The sequence below is a fragment of the Grus americana genome, chromosome Z (genome assembly GCF_028858705.1).
Source record: "Grus americana isolate bGruAme1 chromosome Z, bGruAme1.mat, whole genome shotgun sequence".
Lineage (NCBI taxonomy): Eukaryota > Metazoa > Chordata > Aves > Gruiformes > Gruidae > Grus > Grus americana.
Window position 1 is genome coordinate 24,949,007 of NC_072891.1, and position 19,914 is coordinate 24,968,920.

Genomic DNA, 19,914 nt, shown 5'->3' on the forward strand with positions numbered 1-19,914 from the left:
AATAGTGGCACCATGTGACTGCACCAGTTTAAGGAGAAGGACACTTGTAAAACTCTTTTACTTACTCGCATGTCTGCTCTGTCTTCCTTTGCCTGTATTTGCTGACTTGTTTTTTGGGGTTTTTTTTTTTGTGAATTTAATTAAATATCAAGATACTAAATGTATTCTCAAAACCAGAGGGCTAAAATGTGTAGGAATGATGACAGAACACAATTTGAAGAATGAGGATCTGTATTTACTGTTATTTCAAAGTCAGCATAAATGAATGCCTGTTTTATAAGCAGGATATTTTTTTTTTCCACTGGTGTTGATAAATCTTTTGTCAGTGTTTCCCTAGACTGGGCAGTGGTTTGCATTTTCTTGATAGTACAGTGCCATCTAGTGACTGCTTACATGAAGCTGGGGAGAAATTGCCAAGGAAAAATGTTGGCAAGAGCAGATTGCATAGCTTGCGAGGTCACAGGGTTCACAGCTGCTAAAAGACTGCTTTACGGAAGGTTGAGTAAGCTGAAGTCTGATCCCTTGTACCTTGAGACTGGACCACTGCAAAAAATGCTCCTCGTGGGATAGTGTGGTCAGAGGTGGTGTGAACCGTACAAGAGGAGCATGGCTTTCTTACACAGCCAGCCACAAATCTGGCACTTGCAAAATTTTTGGTTTCAGTTAGCAATTTAATTACCATAAGATCTTTGTAAAGGCTTTTTTCCAAATGCTGTCATAATCCTTAGGTAAAGGTAGCCTAGATTTTTTTTTCAATGGACGTAAGCATTTGAACAGTATATATACTTTTTTTTTTCCTCTGTTTCTTTGCAGCTTGATCACATATTGTCTCCCCCACCTATGCCTTTTCGAAAATCTAGTAGTCCTGAAGTCTCTTCTGGCCCTGGAAAGCCCTCTAAATTTAAGAGGCAGCTGAGTGAAGATGGGAGACAGCTCAGAAGAGGAAGCCTTGGAGGAGCTCTGACTGGTGAGTTTGGGGTATGTGTAATGTCACCTGGAGGTTTAGCAACTGTGGAGCTGATGGCACCTTGACCCCTGATGTTTGCCTTGTGGCTGAACTCTTTGAGGGAGGTGTAAGTTCCACCTGGAGCTTCCATAAAGTCTCTTTGTCCTGGTTTCAGCTGGAAAACCCACATGGGTTCCCTGATTTTCAGTGGTGTGAGCTCATGTTTGAGGCTCTACCTCCATGGGATGCTGATAGGTGGCCAAGCACAGCCTGAAAGTAACCCATTTCTTGAAATTTTCAGAAATATGGCATTTATCTTGTTTGGTGGCTTGAGGGTTGTTTGAGATGTGCTTGCATGTGTTCATCCATGGGATCACATGCATCTTGTTTTCTCAAGGAGCTGAATGCACAGATGGTCCCTTTAGCCTTGATTTCATTAAATTCAAAGCAATTTGGCCTCACTTATCTGGTGGATTCCTCCCAGAGGAGGAGGGGCATTACCAGCTAGCCACTGGCTGTGGACAGTTAAGTTCTCCTCTGTGGAGCCGTGCAAAGGTAGCAGGATGCTTGAGGAGGGCTCAGGTCCTCCCTGCCCTGATAGCATCTGTGGAAGATGCCAGATGCTGAAATAGTGATTGTGTCCTGGGAGCTGTATGGCTGCAGTGGTCATGGAGGAGTGATTGCTTTTGAGTGTGGAGTGAAATGAATGTGAAAACATTGGGACAGATTAACTGGCACTTGCTTTGTGTATTTCAAGAAAAAATTTTTAAATTCACTAGAATTTGATAATTAAATATATTTCTAAAGTGAACAATTTCTAGCAGTTTAAAGAATTTGTTGTGAAGGACAGCAGGATATTAAGTACTTGGTTAGAGGGACCATAGATTTCAGTGAATTTAGATAAATTTGAGAATCAACATCTTGTTTTATCTGCTCAAGTGATGTTGATTGATATCAAAATCAAGCAGGTGAAATTGAGGTTAGAGGAAGCTGAAATTGCATTTACTTGAGAAGTGAATGTCTTCTGTCTCTAAATTCTGTACGTTTTTCAGAGGTGTTTTTGCTTGGGGATGGAAAAATGGTGCCACAGTGGTTAGAGCTGACTCTTCTGCCGTAAGTGTCTGGGAAGTGCTTTTGAAGTATTTGCGTTTTTCACTTCCTTCCCACCCCTCTCCCCATCCTTATGCTGGAAGAAGCTCCAAGAAGCTATTGAAATACATCTCTCTGTAGTCAGTAGCTTAGAATCACCTGCAATGCTTCTGATGAGTGACAAATAATACTTTTTTTTTGGCCTAAGTAACTTAAAAGGTAAGTTGTCTCATACTTTATGTGAAGGAAAGACAGATACTACTACAGAAACTTCTTGTCACAGCACATAATCATTGCTGTGATTTTTAGTGTCATTAGGGTAAGATTTGCCGTTTCCCTTGCAGCTTCATTATTATCAGGAGTTGTATTATGAAGATTTCAGAAACAATGTAATAGTGTTTGTGATCTTTATGGGCTTTCATGAAAGCTAAGGGATTTACAGCAGTCTGAAGTATCAATTTTGCTAACAATATCAGTGAACTTTCTGGCTTCTCTAGATCCTAAAAACTTGAAGTGTAGACCAAAGTAGTGCTTTACTGAAACTAAAAATTGCCAGCACACTACTTATTATTTCAGCAGGACTTGGTGTGGTTTTTAATTTTATTTTTGTTTAACTTTGAAGTAAGGTGGTGGTCTTTACAAATGGAACTTTCCTGTATAAGCTCTGCAGATAAAGAGGCAGCCTAATCAAAACCAAATGAAGCAAATGTGCTCTGCTGCTGTAGTCTCTGGTCTTTATCTCTATGCTTGAATTATTGCTTGAAGCCTTTATAAAGGGAAATGGATATGCTTTTTGTCTGCTCGCAATATGTTGCGTAGAGTTTCATGTCAGGATTAGGGAATATAGTGTGCAATGATGTTAAACTGCTTTATTACTAATGCACTTTAAATGAACCTGGATACCCTAAGGCTTTGGTATCTTAAAATAGTTTAAATATCTTATCAGTTTTCATGATAGTGATTAAATTAAAGTCATTCTGATGACAGAAGGTTCTTTATATGCTTTGGGGATTTTTTTTTTTTAAATTATTTTAAAGAAACCGCTGCAGATAGTGAACTATTTCCTGGAATTGTTTCAAACACTCAGTAATCCTAAGTTAATCATTTCAGTGTTACCCTGGACTTGTGTTTACCTACTTTTTTTTACATATTTAAGTTTTGGAGGTTTTTTTAGTTGCTTTAATGCTTAAGAGTGGCTCACCATTCCGGTTTGAAACTAGAAGAATCACAGTATCAAAAAAAAAAGTGGGAGGGGGTTGAGAAGGCCTTCCATTAAAGTGAGTTGACATGTCCTTGATTTGGGTTTACTTCTGTGCTCACACATCCCCTCCCTAGTTTCTGTTTGAATCTTAAAGTTTCTGAAAAGATACTCTTGATCCATAAGGGGGGGAAAATATTTGGAGGCCTGTCATTTGGAAAAAGTACTTGATCTTTAATATAACTTTATACTCATTACTGTCTTCCTTTATTCTTCTGTTTTATTGCTTTTGATGCTCTTCAGTGCTAGCTTACCAATGAGTATAAGTCCATTGGAAAATAGTTCAGAAAGGTATTTTTGAAATTAAGGTTACAGTCTCTACCTCTGTTGTTCAAAAAAGTTATTGTTGCTAAACTCCTAGAAACATATTGAGTGGGAGTAACTAAAGCAAGAGGGAAGACTCTTAGCCTACAAATTTGCAGAGTATTCCTATGCTGATGCTTGTTGATCATTTCAAATGTTAGAAAATAAGTGAATTGTGCTTTGTGTGTTACTTTGACTTTCCCTTTGCTGTTGAAAACACTATTATTGAGCCATAGAGCATAAGTAGTATTAATGATAAAAACAAAAATAAAAATTTAATTTGTTTTATATAAAACTAGATAGTTCAAATCCTGCAGGGCTGAATACTAATAGAGGTAAATAGATAGGGTTTTTATCTCTGGGAGTAGATCCCAGACAAATTAATTTATTGGGCTTTACAAGAGGGAATAACATTATGCATCACATATGAGAAGAAATAAAATCTATATTGTTGCAATATATTGAATGAGACTTACAAAACCTGAAGGATTACAGTTACTGAGAACCTACTACACTGAATTGGCTAAAGTAAATTACAAAACTCTTTACATAGGAATATGAGAAATTGAGAATGATGTGCAAAAGTCTTTCCAGTGGGAAATTAACACAAGGGAGAGGAGGTTTGGAAACTTGGAGAGGTGGAATAGAAACAGAACTTAGATTCTATACAGCTTCAGGGAAACTGGAACCCAAATTATTTTTTTCCTGAATTGCCCAGTTTTAAGAAATCTAGCAACCATGCATTTTCAGTGATACATAAAGAATGCTCTTTGGACTTAAAGAAAATTAAATCAATGTTTTTGAGAGTGAGTTTACTATAGCTTCCTGCCAAAAATTGGTAGGGAAGCACTGATATCAAATAAAGTTTGGCGAATAAATAAATACGGCTTCCTGGAGATGCCATGCTATTATAATTTGGAAAAGTCACTTTAGTCTAATTGTTGCAACAGTATTGCTTTCCTTAATCTTCATCCCTAAGGAGAGGGAGGAGGAAGACTCTTGGAGAAAGAGAGGCTGAATTTGGAATGAAAATACTTTCTCAGATGTGGTCTGCTATTAGTCTAGCAAATCTGCTTTAATAGTTCTTGTTGTGAAGTGCTAGCAGTACTGCTTAATAGAAAAATAGGATGAAAAACAAGATTTCATAATAGGGGTTGCTAAACGTAAGCATTAATGAGATAAAACAACTTCAGAGTAAAAGTATTTGAAAGTTATTTATGACCAGTTCCTCTTTTAATTTAAAATGTCACGTTTCCAAACAGTTATAAAGTTTTGGGTAGCATGAACACTACACAATAATCAGTGTTTTCCTTTCTCCTCTTCTGCTGCTTCTGCATCCTAATTCCTCCCTGCCTCAGCTTCCTAGTTTCCTGTGTGCATGCATGCATGTAACAGCACTTGTGGCATCCTTTACCTGGGAAGTAAACTGGAGCTTTAAAAGTTTTGCTCGTGCCGCAGATGGCATAAAACCCAATCCTTGCACAGTTTATTCAACTACGGAATAAGTCCTGTTGCAAAGTTGAGATGTAGCTACTCATTTAATAGCCTTGGGTCAAATACGGAGGGGAAAAAATCTTTGCTTCCAAAGGACACTGGTGTCCTCTGGGTGCAGGGCCATTGGAGGAGTGCTGGGCGGACTGAGATCAGCAAAGCACGGTCAGGTGAGGTCAGCTCTGTTCCTCTTGGGACAGTAGACTTCTATGGGTACACGTGTATTTCAATGCCTCTCCCTCTAGCCTTAGATTGCCTTCTTAAGGATTTCTAACAGTGCACAGACTGGGTCTTTAAAGCTTGTTTCTAATCAGGAGAAAAGATGTTTAATTAAAAAGCTGCTTTTCTGTGGTGGCTGGTTTTCTTGATCTCCACAAACTTCAAAGGGCTGTCTGCAGTCAGAGGGTTTTTGGCTTAAATTGTCTACAGATTTTAGTTTGCTGTGTTCAGAGATGCTTAAATAGTATTCATGGCAGAAAGTAATGTGAAAGGCTGAGAAATTAAATGAGCTTTTACTGCAGAGGGAGTTAACCTGGTAAATCACTTGGACAAGCAAATCAAATTGGCTTGCTTTCATGTTCCCTTGCTGCTCCCCAGTTTGCACCATGGTGCAGCTCTGTTCTGTCTCCTCAGCTGCTCTGGTGCAACATTTGGAGATTGCTATCTCCCTTTCTACTTCTGGTAGCATATTGCTGGGAAGAGTTTGTATTTTGCAGAGCGCTGCAGCTAGCTCAGTTGTCTTTATACTGTACTGATAAGCTCCACAGATATTAAAAAAAAAAACAAAAACACAACAAAACCCCCCACACTTTGTTACCTATAATTTGAACTTCTTATCTTGCCTCCTGTTATCTCATCAATAACTGCCTTGAAACAGACTTCCTGCTGGGCTAATTGTCTCTAATTGTGGTAGGGCTGTTATCTTGCTAACCTTAACTTGATTTTATACTAATACTGGTGGCAAAACACATACAGATTTCATTTTATAGCATCGTTAATCCAAAGATCCTAAAGCACTTTAATGAAATTACCTCATGGTCTGGCAAAGAGCTAAAAACCAAGAAATCTTGGGATGTATATATTTTTTTCTGCTCTAATTTTCTTGCTTTGATCAGCTTTTCACCTTTAACAAGTCATCCAGATACGCTCAGCAATTATTGCTATTCCCATATAAATAATCCGTGGTTGACTTGAAATGAATGTGGGGATTCTCAAGTCTGGTTTTTGCATCAGAGATTCATCACTCTACTAACACTAATTAGCAGAAAGATCAACAGCTTTATGGGCCATGAAAAACAAGCTGTTCTCTTATCCATGGGTTGGCATGTGCTGGCAGGACTTAGAAGGGGAGGTTTTCCCCATTTGTACAGGTGAGCAATTGGCAGTGGTAGAAATCCAGAGTTTTCACAAACATGCTGTATAAATTTTTTTTTATTAATGTTGAAAATGCAGATTAGCTCATTAAGCCTTACAATGTCAAATATTTCATACAACTTGGTGGATGGGGAAAGTTGGGCACAAAATCACATGACTTGTACCTTGAAACATCTTTGGAAATGGTACCTTTCCATTCCATATGACTGCTTATCATAACTCTGATTATTTTAGTGACAACATTTTTAAAAGAATATTTTTATTAATGACATGCAGTTGGTATAGATAAGGGGAAGCATTCCATATTTCCTCTGTACAATACCAAAATTATTTACCGTCTTCCAGTTGTGGGACTAATTAATTATGCATGCACCACACCATAAAAAGCACAGTGATTCATAGGGGTCTCTGGGGATACAGCCTGTCTCTGGCTCCAGAAGCCGGAGTGCTGTGGGATGGCTGCCACCACTGAAGCTCTATCAGATACGCCTTTTTGTAGGAAACTTTACTTCCTGCATTTTCTTCCCCTGGCGTATCAAAGCAGAAGTGCGTTTCAACATGGCATTAATCTTCGTGATGCATGACAGGACTGGATGTACTCAGTTTTAAAAGTCTTTTCAGCTGCAGCTGCCTGAGGGCTCTCGTGGACAGCAACGGGGAGGGTAGCAGCCCAGTACCAGTGCTAACACCACTTGCTTCTTGGGTACAAAAGGTGGGAAGGTTCAACAGCCGGGTGTGTGTGGGGACAGGCACAACATGCTTCCTTCAGTAGCACTGCACACCCAGAGCATGTCCTGGAGTCTTTTCACTGCCTTCCTCAAAGGGTTCCTTAAAGCACTGTACCATGTGCTAAACTTCCAGAATTAGCAGAAAGAGATAGAAGTGAGCTATTCTAATTACACACCTGAGAAAAGGTTTTTTAAAGCATGCAGTATAAAGCTGTCTTCTACAGACGAAATTTATTCTGCTATGAAATACGTGTTTAAATGGTTCTTGGTGCACTGGTGGTTGAGATGACATTAGGTTATAGTTGTCATTGTCAGTTACCTTCATCATTTAAAGCTTCAATCAATCTGCGTAGTTGAGTTGATTTTTACTTCCCTGTGTGCCTAGCAAGATAATTTCCATATTCTTTGACGTGTCTGGAGTCTGCATCATGTAATAGGCTGAGATGAGAACAGAAGATATTATGTTCCTGTCTCATTATTTTGCCTTTAACTCCTCAATTGCTGCTTAATTGTGTTTGTATCATTGGAACAAGAGAGGTTGATTGTTTAGAGATCAAAGCAAGCTGTAGCAGTGGAGTGCCTAATTAGCAGATATATTTGCAAGTTGCCTGTTTTGAAAGATGGAGAAGTAGAGTTTAACCCTCTTTCAGATGCTTATAAAAGCAGCTGGGAAGTTGTTAAGAATCATTTGTCATAGTGGAAAAATAAAATGTGGAGAAAGTAAGTATGCATAGTAAATTTATGAAGTTGGAGTTGCAACTGCTTAAATACCCCAACAATTGTTGAATTAGCTGGCTCAAGTATGCTTAGCAGTGTAACTGTAGAAGCACACTTGAAAGAACTTGCCAGGACTTAGTTAAATGCTCGGGTTTAATCAACTGATTACCTAAATCTGAGCTCTGTGAGGCTGCAGTCCTGTTGTTGCTGGTACCTGAGCTCGTTAGTGCAAAACTTTCTCTGCAGTGTATTTATAAATGAATTATAATTGCACATCAAGACTGCATTACCTGTACTCCTAGAGGCTTAAGTCTTCCTTTTTCAACTATGGACACTCTCAAGTGGGTGTTGTGAAGCCAATGGTCTGACCACGTGTGAAAGGAAATTGTACCTGCTTGCTTTAAGATGGATGCTTTAAAATAAGTTGAACATACAGTTTGAGAAGAGGGAAAGGCTCTTTCTGTGCTTAATCCTTAGAATAAAGGCTGAAGACTTGAAGTTTACAGGTGTTTCCCAGTGAAAACAGGGGCAGGCTTTTCTATTAGGGAACTTTTCCCCCTTTGAAAAATTACTGTAAGCATATAGTTACTAATAATTTCTTTAATTATGTGGCATAACATATACCTAATACAAAATCAGGGGTCATAGTAGGGACTGTAGAGAAAGTAGTCTTGACACATCACTTCATGCTTGTCATTTGTAATAGAGGTGCTGGGCATTAGTGCAATGGAAGCTGTTTATTTCATATCTTAAACTTCTATGAAACAGGTAGCAAAAAAAGAATGTGAAGATGGTAGAGAGCTGGGAGCTGAGTATACTGGCAGCTGGCTGAAGTAGCTGTTGATGTAGTGGTTGAAATGAGCAACAGTGAATTTTTGGAAGTTCTTAAAATTAGAGCATGTGTATTTTAGGCACAACTTGGTTGCAAGTTTGCCAGTATTTAGAGTTGCAGGTGAGAGCTATCTCTGAGCTCTTGGTGTGCAAGATTCTTGTTTTTGCAAAACTGACTGTGTATCAGAAGGAGCAATACAACTGTCCCATCATCACTTAGATGATGTCCAGTTTAATGTGCTTTTGGTAGCATACCTTCAGTCTGAACCTTAAATTTCTCTTTTTTCTCCTACTATCAGTGTTTCAGAACTGGACCTTCAAATTTTTCTAGAAGACGCATAAACTGGAAAACAGGGTAAAAGAGAAGCAGTAATATCTGTGTATTGGGTTTGTGTTGTAGAATGGACTGGCAGTCTCTAAGTTTTGGAGCTGTGTTCTACAAGTATGGGGGAAAAAAGCTCTATTTGGTAATATAAAGAAAAGGAAGCAGCACAATATGCCCATCTCTGAGCTCACTGATAAATAAGATATCTTCAACTAATTATTTTGCTGAGTTGTATTTCAGTAGAGTTGAGAGGTGGGGAAGCAGAGTTGTAAATGATAACTTCAGGCTGTAGGGTTTTTTATCATGTAGATATCAGTGTCACTGGCTGGTTAACACTGCTATTGTGGTAGATGTTTTTGGTATGGAAAACAAAACCAAAACAAAAACCACCCACCCACCCCACCCCCAAACCTCCAAAAAGCAAACACTACCCTCACCCCCCAAATCTAAATAAAACTAGAGAGATTTGCTGGTGATTGATCCCAAATGCCTTTCAAATATTTTATTATTGTCACAGTACTTCAGTAATAGATTGCAAATTGTCAAAATATAAATGCGAGTATCTGTTAGCAGAGGAACTTTAATTACCATGTAAGCAAAATTCTGTATTGTCTCTTAAGTGTCTTTAAGTAAAAAGTGAATTTTTTTCCAAGCATGGATGTGATATTTATTCTGGGGAGGAAAGCTAACTGTATGTGATGACTTGTTCCTGGTAATTGACTTAGAAACAGTCTTGATTCTGAATCCTGTTGCAGTTAATGGAGGCTTGATTATTTTTTTTAATATATATATATTTTTTTTTTGCAAACAGATCTAAGCTTGTGTCCTATTAGTTTCTGGTCCAAAACTGGATGTGTCCTTTTCCAGTTCCAGTTTTGCCAATATTGATGAATTTTTAGGACAGATCTATTGCTTTTTTTAAGATTATAATCTCACCTCAAAGTTTTGCCTTTGGGCCACACTTATTTCATGTGTGTCCAGATACCACTTCTTCATATAATTTTAGAAAGTGAAACCAAGATAGAGCATTTTAAGGAGATTTTGTAGTGCATCAAAAAGTGAAAAATCTATAATGACTGTAATAGGAGTTTTTACAAGGGCTTCTTGTACAGTAACAAAAGAAATTATAATTGAGTCAGTTGTAATTATAGGCTTAACTAAGTAATGTTGTGTTTAGTGGACAGATTGGTTGAAAGAAAAATTAACCTCTTGCATCAGACTGGGAAATTGGCATTGTCCATTAACTTCAAGCATGTGCAGCTGAGTAATATGCTAAATGTGCTAATTTTCTTAAGTTGTGGGCAATAAATGAGGCATGAATAAAATGGTAACTCTTTTTTTGCCTGCTGGTAGTCATTTGAAATTTAAGTGAAGTTTGATGCAGCCACAGTAAAATAAGGCAAAATATCGAAAAGTTTCCTAATGATGGCTTTAAATCCATCCAGTATTCTTTTACTTTCCAATAACTGCTAATGGGAATTATGGGCTTTAATTCCCCCCCTGCACTGATGTGAGAATAGACCCTGAAATTTACAGTCTCTACATAATTTCCTACAACTGGGCTGTCTGCAACAGTTAAATTTGAAACAGTAAAGCAGAGTGCCCTAACCTGATGGTGGAATACTAATGTGGGAGGCTCTTCACCTTTCACCGTGTAGGTTTCTGTAGCTGTGGTGAGGCTTCACGCATCTGTAGGAGCAAAAGTGATGGTATGTTGCCGCCAGCTTTGGTTTCCACTTGCCACTGCCCAGGCCATTTGTGCGTGGCCGTGGCTGCTCTGTTGATGTAGTGAGGTGGCAGGGTGGCTTCAGTCTTTCCTCCATTCATAATGAGACCTGTCAATGAACTGTTCTGTCCGGCTTTTGGGGAGAAAAGCGGAAGGACTAAGAAGAGGGGGAAGCGCCCAACTGTGTTTTCTTTCAGTGCGTTTTTATGATGCAGAGCGATCTGCAGTAGGGTCCAGTTCCTGTTGCTCTTGAGTAGCTCACTGTCCTGGTTCAGCCACAGCCAGCAGCTCAGCACTGCCTGGCCACTCGCTTGCTCCTTGTCCTGGTGGGATGGGGAGGAGAATGCGAAGACAAAGGCAAAACTTGCAGGTGGAATAAGGACAGTTTACTGGGACAGCAAAGGGAGAGGAAAATAACGACAGTGCTTAACAAAATATACAAAGCGGGTGATACACAATGCAATTGGCTCACTACCTGGAACCCAATGCCCAGCCCATCATGAATGGCAACTCCTCCTCACCATCCAGGCCCCTTGTATCCTGAGTATGACATCATGGTATGCAATATTCCTCTGGCTAGTTTGGGTCAGATGTCATGCTGTGTCCCCTCCCAGCTCCTTATGAAGAGTTAACTCTATCCCAGCTGAAACCCAGGACACTCAGGCTCATAAGGCTCCCCAAAGAGAGGTGCAGAGTGAGCAACCCACTTCAAACTACACTTGGCCTATCTGACTGGACCACAGAAGTCACTTCTTGAGATAAGATCAGGTTTTTTTTTTTACTTCAAAGTAGTGTGTGTGGGGGGGGAAATCTAGCTTGCTGAATTGCTTTTAAATAATCTGCACTTGTGTCATAAATATGTATAATTGATTTATCAAAACAATTAAGTGAGATAAGTATTTCTTGGCCCTTGCCTTAAAGGTGTCAGGATGGCAAGAGGCTATTTTGAAGGCTGCTATTTCACAGCAGCTAATACAAACACATGGATGCTTGCTTCAGTTCGGTCTGTGATACACTGTGATCATATGCACAGCTTCCCCTTTGGACTAGTTGTGTCCATAGTTACTGTCAGCCCAAATCCAGATGCTTCCAGGTTAGCAAATCACATACCTGTCTTCCATTTACAGTTGTGTTATGGAGAACTGCTTTTAATATTTTCATTAAAAAATATTCCCATCAAAAACTTTTAAGATGCTTCCTCTGTATTTATCTCTACACTTACATTACAAAACAGACTTTCCAGCAGTGCAGTCTACGCTGTCCTAAGTACTTTTGTAAAGGCAAAAACTTATTTGGATGCCAGAAGGTTTTTTCCAATCCTATGCAGTTGTTAAAGCAGCAGACTGCTGAAGATTTGAGACAAGTAATTTCTAAATTATAACTGAGAATTGAAGGTTTATAGGTATTAGATTTAAGCTCATCTAGTAATTCTCAGCCATCCCACTGGGATATGGATTTGAGAGGGAGAGAGGAAGGAGAGTAATACTTCAGCAGTAGGAAAGATTTTTATAATTAGAATAAAGCAAAGCCCACCTTCTGTGACAGATCTTTGAGGAAGTGTATGTGTTTTTTTTAGTCTCTTTTGGCCTTACATAGTAAGGCATACAACAGATATGCACACACTGGATGCAATAGAAGAAAGAAGTAACAAAGACTTTGTTTAGGCTTTCCACAAATATCCACTATAAAGGAAGCTAGACATATGAGAGGCAAGTTCAAGGGGAAGATGACACTGAACTCCAGTGATGTATTCCTTATGTCCACCAATGGTTATGTAATACCATTAAATAATGCTAAGTCATTGCCATGACACAATCAACTTGTCACCTTTTTTCAACGTGCATTTTGATGAATGTGCTGGACTAACGAGAATTGCATTCAGATGTTGGGAGAGATGCTATTCTTTACGAACAATGTTGTGACTTGTCATGGTTTAACTTGGCAGGCACCTAAAACAACCACACAGCTGTTCGCTCACTGCCCCTCCCCAGTGGAATGGGGGAGAGAATCAAAAATGAAAAATAAAAAAAGTAGAACTTGTGGATTGAGATAAAGACAGTTTAATAGGACAGAAGAGGAAGACAATAATATATTAATAATAGAATATACAAAACAAATGATGTACAGCACAATTGCTCACCACCTGTAGCCAACACTCAGCTAGTTGTCGAGCAGAACTGCCTCCTGGCCAACCTCCCGGTTATATATGGAATATGACATCATATGGTGTATCCCTTTGGCCAGTTTGGGTCAGCTGTCCTGGCTGTGTCCCCTCCCAGTTTCTTGTGCACCCCTGCCTTCTCATTAGCAGGGCAGTACAAGAGGCTGAAAAGTCCTTGGACTGCTTAGCAACAACTAAAACATCAGTGTGTTATCAACATTATTCTCATCCTAAATCCAAAATGCTGTACTGTACCAGCTGCTAGGAAGAAATTTAACACTATCTCAGCTGAAATCAAGACATGACTTTAGGCTGTCTTGAATAATTTCGGGCACAGGAGGGGTAGCAGAGATGCCAGCAAAGCCTCTGCAGAAGGCAAGGGAGTAAGTCAAAGGCCATCTTGGGCTTGAATAGGACAGCAGTAGAGGACTTGTATCAGTAGATGACTCATCTGTATCAATAGCTGATGAAAGTAATAAGAAAATTACTCCCAGCGTGGCAATGGTCTGTTGTTAGATGGAGATTACCCTGGACAGTGGCAGTGTTTGTGCTGTATATGGGCCAAAACGCTGAATTAAGATGGAAGGGATGAGGTGCAGTTGAAGTTGTCTTCTCTGTCCCCCATAAATCAGTTCACTCAAGGAAAGTCGCTGCTTGGAGCATTAAACTTGAAGGCAGAAATGAATGCAGTGTGAAAATCAATAATGCATTTCAGGTCAAGTTTTATGTGTAAAACTGGTATTTAAAGCACTTAACAGTGAGGAAAAGTGTGGATGTGTGTAAATTCAAGGAGTTATTAAAGAAAATGCATACAATTATGAATTATACTGTAGCAGGAAAAAATGTAGGAGTATTACAGCAGCAAGAAAAAGCAGTGGATATGATTTGAGGGGATTATTGTCCTTTAATTTTGTTGGATTTTTTTTTTTTAAATTGAGGACTCCAGGGAGAGTTGCTGACCAACTCTTTGTGGGCAGGGACAGTTTTATTGTGTGGTGGTTTAATGCAGTGGCACCCTAATCCCTGAAAGAAAGCAGGCTGAGTTTTGGAAGAAATTTTTTTTCCTGTCAGAAATGTTGATGTTCCATTTGCTTTTCGAAATGAAAAAGCCTCACTGCATTCCTGTAAAGTATGTCCAAGTTTTCTTATTTTAAGTGGTACAGTATTAAAAGTACAGCTGTTATTTTCCAGATATTTTGTTGCAGTTGGCATTCTTGTTAGTAACTGCTAATCTCCTGGTAGCATCTCTCTGCATAAAGGTTAGTGTTATTCCCAGATAAGAGATTTATCCTCTACCATCTTTTTGCATAAGCCATTACTATATTTGCTCCTATAGAAAGCATATTTATTACATGCCATTTCTGTGTTTAAAAGCATATATGGATGTACTGTGAAAAGAAGAACTGGAGTTGTAGACAGTCTGCTACGCTTGCCTTAATCTCAGTATTCCACCAGCCCCAGTTGCAAAATCTGTGGTGCTCTCAAGGCTCCTCTTGGAGTAAGGATGGGAGGAGAGATCATTCCGGCATCATGTATGCTTATGTTTTCATTGGCAATTTTGATTGTGTCAGCTGCCTAATTAGCTACTCCACAGGCCCTCCAATGTTATTTTAAATATTTCTACAGGTTAATCATGCAAGAGAAACAATGGAATATTAAGTAAATTCTTGAAGTGCAGACACTGGCCCTGATGTGTTAGTATACTTTGCTTTCTTGTCAGTCAGGCAAAATCTTACAGTTGAAGGAAGGGCTTAGTACAAGATTTTGTTGTCATAAAGAGTAGGATTGCCTTTCCTCTAGCCTCTGTACCAAAATATCTTAGACCTTCTTTCAGATGTTTGAGCAAGATAAAAACTGAGTAATGTATAGATGCCTGTAAAGGACAAAGAATAAAGGTGGCTGTTAGAGATGCTCTGTGTCAGCATAGCCCTGCACATGGTAAGGTACGCAGTGCTCTGCTGAGTGACTGACATGAATAGGAATCACAATATTAGCTCTCCATGTTTTGGGTCTGGCTCCCATTTACAACAAAAAGCAAGCTTTTTTTTTAAAAAAAAAAAAAAAACCAAAACAACAAACCAACACCCCTCAAACATTAATTACAGCGCTTTTTTCTCATATGCCTTTCTCCACCTGGACTTCATTGACTTACTATTCAAACCTTTTTGGCTTAGGATCCAAACCTAAACAAAATTAGCTTAATTTGTGGACAAAATACAAATTACTGCCTTTTTTTTTTTCCTTGGGAAGCTCAGTGGGATTCACCTGAAATGAAAATTAGTGCAGTCTGGGAAAGACCTAGTGTCTGACAATGGATTTTGAGACTAGTTTCAAAGCCCTACTAGAAAGTACATTGCTTAACCAAAGAGTGATGCTCTTCCCCAGTTTTAGAACAAGCTTTATTAAAACAGACCTATTGCTTGCATTCTCCTTTGTTCTAAAGATCAAAGGAAACCTCTAATGCTTTTCAAGTATTGATTCCTGTGATGATAAAATGCACTAAAAGTATACTACAGTGATCAAGTTGCAAATTGTTTAATGTAATTTTCCTGTTGGCTTCTAGAGTGGGTTAATACAGAGTTTCTAAGACGGATTTGTGTAATGTATGTCTAGTTGACAAAACAGGTATTACCAAAGCATTTTACTGGTGTTACCATCAGTGACATGATGTCTTGTTTGGAGCTGTTTTGACTTGGCTGGAATTTTAGGAGCCTTCTTGCAGAGTTTCCTTACTGCGTTTGTAGTCTGCATTCTGAGACATTTTTGTAATTGGGGCACCAGCGCTAGGAAATGTCTGGTTTCACCCCAAGAACCTTGTCTTACCATTGACCCTCAGGAGAGGAGTCAAAAAGCAAGCAAAGAAAATGCATAGACCTCTTTTGATATGGAAAGCATTAAAGAAGTTAAATATAGCTGTTTAAATGCAAGGTATGTATAATTTAGTTTTTTCCACTCACTTTTTAATTCTCTTTTTCCTGCCTGGATGAGAAAAAATTAACCTTTTGAGGTGACAGATATAAGTTGTAACTGACTGCATATGTCACTAGCATATTCCAGGATTGACATCAATGCAATATCAAAGATGTGGACATTGCAATCAATGCCTTAAGTTTTTTGTGGCATGCTTTTAGTTGAGGATGGTGGGAGCCTATGTAAAAAGATAACCAGAATTAGATGGAAATGATCAGAGAGAGCAGATGGGAAATTCAGTTTTTCCAGTTCTGGAAAGTGTTATCCTGGATGATTGGGCAAGAAATCACAGCTTTCTTGTGTATTTTTCTTCTAGTCTTGGGCAAGCTGTTAGCAAATTGGGTGACAAATGTCTATGGGTTCCGCTTTACCAGTGTAACAAAGACCAGTAGCGCATTTTGAAGACTAAGTGGGAAGCATTAAAAAGATTATCCCGTGCTGCTGCTTGGGAACTCTTTAGCTCCCAAGAGAGTTTCCAGAGACCTCAGCAACTGTCTGTGGATCTGTTGTTAAAAATGAAGCTGAGGCCTTTGATTTCCTGGCAAACCTGTGCCCATCTACCAGGGTGCAAATCCTCTGGCAATGGTCATGCACTGTACCTGCTCCATAGTTATCTGAGGTGACAAGATTAATGAGGTGGGAATTACTAATTTCAGGAAACAAGTGTTTAGGACGTGTGGTTTGGAAGACTGTTTTCGTTTGAGCTGTTCAATCAAAATCTTGCATCCTGTTTTTGAACCTAGATTCGATAAAAAAGTAATCTTTTGAATTGCTGCTTTGATTAGCTTGATGATCTTCTAAGAGAAGTTGCTTTAGTAGTAAGATTGTCTCACTTTTGCATGGTTTTCAGAGATAACTAAGAACTTAAAGTGGACATGTTTGCTAAGACCAGTGTGTAGCCTCACGTCCTGTTTCTTGACAGTGGCTGAAAGTAAGCAAAAAGGAGGAACAGTAGCATTACATGTTTGTCCCCTTAATATAATTCCTTGCGCATTCTCCCTGCTGCTGGTTTGCAGCTCAGGGGATCCCTGAGCCAGAAGTGGTTTCTGCCTAATTAGAACCTGTGGGGAGGTGATCCAGCTGGAGGGGCAGTGCTTTGATTGGAGGGCCTGAGCTTGTCTGGCCACAGGAAATGACACCGCTATGTGGTAAACACAGCAACCAATGAGGAGGGGTATATCAACTGCTCCCTGGGAGCCCCATGCATGTGCTCCTGAGGAATGGCTGGCCTGCCCTTGATGATTTCCCCTTACTTGGGATACTGGGTAAAGATACTGTCTTGGGAATTCAATGATACCTCTTAGGTAGATTGTAAGGAATTTTAGGATAGAAGCAGAGTAGTCACCACTCAGAGGGATGTGTAGTTGTTATCTACGTAGTAAGTGCTTTATTCCAATAAACCTTACTTTGTACCTCAGAACCTTATTCCTTCCAGGGGTAGATAGTGTCTTTTTATTTATATATTTTATTTTTTTAATGGCTAGCCTTCAGAATTTAGGTGTCTTGGGTTCAGATCCACTATTCTGGATGTGTGCATCTGTTGCTGCAGTAATTGTGTTTCAAGGGTAGGAAAAACGTACAGTTGTGAGAATATTGAAAAAATAAATTTGCCTCAGAAATGTAGCTTGTGGAAGAGTGACGTGAAGGGCTAGTGAGTAACAGGAATTCTGCTCTGATGGAATCTGCTCTGGTCAGGGCTATAGTGAAAGAAACAAATGTTTTGGAATGGTAAGAATGTTATAGTAAACTCTGTCCATTGCATCCCTTCACCTGCAACATCTAATATTGTAATACACATTTTCTTAACTTGACAGGCAAGTACCTGCTTCCCAATGCAACTGGACAGCAGCTGTGGCAACCTGCAGAAACCTCTAATCTTGTTCGCATGCGCTACCAAGCACTTGGGCAGTCAGCACCTGCACTTACTGCTAGTTTGGTGAGTAATTTTTTTCAAAGCTGGGAGTGTACAAAAAAAATCTATTGCATGTCTGTATCTGTTGGTACGGGAATGGGAATCAAATCAGAGTTTATTTCCAGATCAACCTCTCTTCCTAAAGCTGCATTTTTGAAGTACCTAATGCATTCCTGCATACAACATTACTTAATATGTTGAGTGCAGCTGAGTAACGTTTATGGTAGCAGTAACTCAGACTTTATACAAAATCTAGTAACCCAGCTCAAAGCTGAATGTTGCATTAATATAGCTGTTTGCATTTAAATGGTTTCTTTTCTTAAAAAAAAAAAGGCATACTTCTTAAGACAGCAATAGAAGGTAACTGTCCTTTCTCCTGAGCATTCTTTTCTATCAATGTCTTTGTTTCCACAGGACTCTGTTGTCAGGAGAATATGGGCGTATGAAGCATGAGCTTAATTAAGTCTTTTGGATAAAATAAGGGAAGAGATGCCTTATATGCTTGACCTTTCAGTGTTTTGTTTTCAAGCATCCATTATGCTGCTTTGTGCTTCTGTATATTAAGACCTTAAGAAGTGTTGAAATTTAATGCAGGACCCTGTATACTAGCCTATATTTTTCAAAGAATTACTTTAATGAATATGTTTCATCTTGTGTCTAAAAAGCAGAGAAGTTTTATTAATGTTTTCACTCCCTCTTCTGCCTTTTGGCAGGTTATTAAAACTTTGCTGATCCACCTCTACTTTCTAGGGGAGACTTGCTTTTTTTTTCTTTTGTTTTTTACGCAATGTTCAGGTTAAAGAAGGCTATGATCACACAATGCTGAACAGATGCCCCCATTCTAGTTTTTCATATCATGGTATGTAGATGGCTGGTTGCTCTATGAATCTATCTGCAATAGTATTTCACTTCAAGTGCCACAGATCTTTACTTATAAATGTAATGGTTTCTGCTTAGTGGTGGTCTTAATTGTTTGTGGCTCTTTGGGGCAGATGTGATTTATTGGACTCCATACTTATTACAAACACTTGATTCTATTGGAAGTTCTGTGCTTTGAGCCCTAGTATTTTGCAGGGAATGAAGTATCAACATATGTATTTTTCTAGTTTGTTAGGAGAAACAAAGTTTGTTGTGAAATGCTTAAACTACAGGAAGATTCAGCACGATTTTGACAAAAAGTATTTTAAATGGTCATAAAATAACAGACTAATGAAGAATTCAGTAAGCCATGCTTCCTTAAGGGCCTTTCGCTCATCACCTATCGAGTTTTATGGCATATTTGTCTGCCACAGACTTCTTCCTTCCTGTCTCTCCACATCTTTTATATGTGCCTCACTGCAGCTTTTTTCATGCTGGTGCAAAAGCAGGAGAGAACCTTCTGCGCAGATCTGAGCAGGTAGTACATGGGGTGGAGATGCAGGTTTCTTTGAAGTATTTATTTCTTACCTGGAACTGCTGATGAGACTTGCCTCCTAAGGAGGGTAATGTTACACTGTCACATAGGCAGAGCTCTTCTCAAGCCTTTTTTGACAAATACTTTGCTGTCAGATTTCTGAAAGCTTTTGCTTAGAAGGGGCTGTGTGTTAGGAGTTGCTCCCTTTCCTTCCTCCCTCTTTTTTTTTTTTTTCGGTCTTGGTTCTGTGCTTTGACAGAGTTGAGTTTGGGAGCCCTATTGTTATGTTCTAGTAGTGGGAGCTTTTAGTTGTATTTAGGAAAGAACTTAATCCTGTGTAGAAGAGGTTTGTATGAAGAACTTCGATATAGCTGTTCACAGTCTGAGTGGAAATTATGTCTCATTTGAAAAATGGTTAGCCTATTATTAGTTCCTCTGCCAGGACCAGTCATTCTCGCTGGGGTTGATACCCAGCTGATGTGGACCTGACTCTGAGCAGTGATTATGTGCCAGTATAGACAAGAATGACAAGCGAACAGCTCAAAGATACGTACTAGTGTTTAGTGGAATTGCAAACATGGTACAAAAGACTGACCTTTTCCATCAATAATTTGTAATAATTTCCCTAGATTACTTAGTGTGTCACAGAAGTAAATCCTTTCTGTGGGAAACTGGAGATTTTTAAGTTAT

The 19,914-nt window shown here is 39.1% G+C and overlaps 1 protein-coding gene across 1 annotated transcript in view; it reads left to right on the forward strand.

Moving 5' to 3' along the window:
* MAST4 (microtubule associated serine/threonine kinase family member 4) overlaps positions 1–19,914 on the forward strand; it is a 291,542-nt gene that overhangs the window by 55,535 nt on the left and 216,093 nt on the right. The window contains exons 2-3 of the mRNA XM_054809945.1: positions 814–967; positions 17,734–17,855. Coding sequence (XP_054665920.1) covers positions 814–967; positions 17,734–17,855 — 276 coding nt within the window. The remainder of the gene's footprint in view (positions 1–813; positions 968–17,733; positions 17,856–19,914) is intronic.